Source organism: Mesitornis unicolor, unplaced genomic scaffold (genome assembly GCF_000695765.1).
Source record: "Mesitornis unicolor isolate BGI_N332 unplaced genomic scaffold, ASM69576v1 scaffold51586, whole genome shotgun sequence".
Classification (NCBI taxonomy): Eukaryota; Metazoa; Chordata; class Aves; order Mesitornithiformes; family Mesitornithidae; genus Mesitornis; species Mesitornis unicolor.
The window spans coordinates 6,213-9,225 of record NW_010191319.1 but is presented as its reverse complement, the minus strand read 5'-3'; the positions used below and the strand labels follow the sequence as shown (position 1 = coordinate 9,225).

The window sequence follows — 3,013 nt, the reverse complement described above, 5'->3', positions numbered from 1 at the left end:
GCCCAAGAGCCCCGGCCACGGCACCGTTCATCCGCACTTGGCCGCGGCTGCTGCTGCTCACCTGCCCACCCAGCCCCACCTCTACACCTACACCGCCCCCGCCGCCCTGGGCTCCACGGGCACTGTCACCCACCTGGTGGCCTCCCAGGGGTCTGCGCGGCACGCCGTGCAGCACACCACCTACCCCGCCAGCATCGTCCACCAGGTCCCCGTCAGCATGGGCCCGCGGGTCCTGCCCTCACCCACCATCCACCCGAGTCAGTACCAGGCTCAGTTTGCTCATCAGACCTATATCAGTGCTTCTCCAGCCTCCACAGTCTACACTGGATACCCGCTGAGCCCCACCAAGGTCAACCAGTACCCTTACATCTAAACACTGGAAATGAGGAGCGAGAGGCGCACCCGTCCCAGGGGGAGCGAGGCAGCCGCTTTTGTCCTGAAGAACATGACAAAAACTGACAATGCAATGGGAGGCTCGCACATGAAACTTGAATGAAGGAGACTTTAAGGAAGAAACAAGAATGAGGAAAGAAGGGGGAGAACCAAGTCTACACTTTTTATTTAAAATTTAAAAAAAAAAGAAAATGGAAAAAAAGAACAGGAAAAAAAAAACACAAAAAAACCAACCATTCTGCACCAAACTAGAGAGAGAGAAGCAGAAGGACCCTGCAGCGGGTCCTGTCTTTTGAAGAACTTCACCAATAGACTTTTAAAGGTTATTTTCATCCAGTAGTGAGCTACATTTAGAAATTTGTTGTCCAGAACACCTAAAATGAAATCCATCAGGTTTTTAATCCAATAGCTGTATGGAGTAGGGATTTATCCAGCGTTCCAAAGGGTTTATGCCCTGTCTTTGCAGTGATCTCTGTATCCCAAAGCGTACATGAGATTTTGGTGGGGTTTTTCCTGGAAATACAAAGTGGGTAAGGGAGGCTGAGGGAGGAGGAGAAAGTGTTGTCCCAGTGCTCTAAATTCACATCTAGCATTGCTATCCTTAAAAATGGGGGCAAAACAGGCCATGCAGCACTGGTCGAGAGCAGAAGCAATGGGGATGTTTCTCCCTTTCCTTGAACACGCTGGATAAATCCCTGAGAAACACTATTCCTAAATGAGATCTCTAATACAATGTATGTTGGATTTTAGTTGTGTTTAATTTTATTTTATTTGGAAAGCTTCCTTTTCAAGCCCTAGCCGTTTTAGTATAGGAGGAGACATTTTAGCTGCCCTGACCCCCTTCCCTTCCCCCTGGTAGAATGTAGCACTATACAGGTCATACACCCTTTTTACTCTTTTGTGTTGAACTTCAACGATACCAATAGACTATTCCTCAATGTGATTGCACAAAGAAAAGTGATATAACATAGGCATGTAACAAATGTGATTGTCCAGGTTTGTACGTGTGTGTGTGTGTGTGTGTGTGTGTGTGTGTGTGTGTGTGTGCAGATGCTGCCTTCTCTCTGTGGTGTGTTCCTCGGCACAGCCATTACAGCCGTCACAGTCTTAGTTTTACATCATTCCCTCGTAGTGCCTTACCGAACTACAGACGCGGTTTAAGGGTTTACTTCCACTGGTACTCCTAGAAACTGACTGAGGCTAGTCGGAATTTACTCTCAGCTCTTTTTTTTTGATTGATTTTTGGGTTGTTATTGCAGATTTTCTTCTTCTGTTGGTGGTGTTTTGGGTTGGGTTGTTTTTTTCCCCCACATCGCCAGCCTTAGCTCATGTGGCAAGCTGGGGAGGCTTGGCAGGGTTGGAAGTGCATCTGGCTGGGTGTTTTGTCGAGCACTGGATGGGCTGGAAGTGAGCAGGTTCGGTTGTGAGACCTAGGGTGACTCCCAGAGGGTCTGGGGATTCCTTTGTGGACCAGTCTGTTCCTGTCCTGTTGAAATAGCAGGTTTCCTCCCCAGAAACTGAATTCTCTGCTGTTTGCTGACGTTCTCGGTTGTCAGGTTGTGTGTCTGAAATGGGAACAAAATTTCAGCCTGTGAAAGGGAGAAACACTTGCTGTTGCCAACAGCTCTCGCTGCGTCTGTCGATGGGAGGGGGTCAGGAAAGGGCTGGAGTCCCAAAACAAGCACGAGAAAGTCATGTTGAGAGAGTCAAACTCAGGTTTCTTACATGAACAGAGTATTGTAATCCATCAGGCCTTACCCACTGTACCGTAGCAGTGACAGTGTGCGCTTCCCCTCCTCCCTCCTCACCTGCACCCCCAAAAATTGCCTGCAGCAGCAGAGCGGCCCTGGAACCGGAGAGCATGGTGGTCCTGCGGGTCCTCCACGCTGAGGATCGCTACGTGGTCGTCTTGTTTTCGACAGGTTTCTAGAGGGAGCCTTTCCTACCGTTGGGTTTCGTTCAGAGGGGAGTTTTGCTGGTAACGGCGGTTGCACTGGTCCGTCAATATTTGGAAGTGTCTCTAGGGTACCTGTGTCTGTGGATGGCCTGGGGAGGAAGGAGAGAGTCTGGTAGAAGGTTTCCATGTTTCCTTGAAAGCTGAAGTCTAGGCGGCTGCTCGGTTCCGCTCTACATTTCCCTGTAACCAGAGCATGAGGTGTTCAGGTATTTCCCAAAACGCTGGAAAATTGCAGGTTCGTTGGCAGGGTGGCGAGGGATGGGTTCCCTGGGCAGCAGCAGGGAAGGAGGCTCTCTCATGTGGGGAAAGCTGACAGAAAGACAAGCACAAGGATCCTCTCTTGCGGTAAGTGCTTGGCTGGCCCGGAAGAAGAAGGGATCCTGCTGTACAGAGGCTGTTCAACAGGGCTGCCGTCTTCTGGCAAACCACCGAATAACCTCGCTGGTTGTCAGCACTGGTTCCTGGGCTACCCGAGCACAGTTTTCTTCTCCTGCCTGTCCCTCATGCCAGCTCAATATACCTTAGATGAGGATACGAACTCCCAGCAGCCAATGCACCTTACCCGCCCCTTCTTTTGGAAAGGCAACACATCCCCTTGCGTCCGAGGTGGGGAAATACAGCCCTTCTCTCTGTGTTGCATTCCTCTCCTCTCCCACCAGTTCT

At 50.3% G+C, this 3,013-nt stretch overlaps 1 protein-coding gene across 1 annotated transcript; it reads left to right on the top strand.

The window, feature by feature from the left end:
- Positions 1-7: 7 nt before the first annotated feature.
- LOC104542405 (homeodomain-interacting protein kinase 2-like) lies at positions 8-616 on the top strand (the record flags this gene model as incomplete). The annotated part of the gene is made up of 1 exon (XM_010186698.1): positions 8-616. A coding segment is annotated over one exon (366 nt), but the record flags the coding sequence as incomplete, so codon positions are not given.
- Positions 617-3,013: the final 2,397 nt, after the last annotated feature.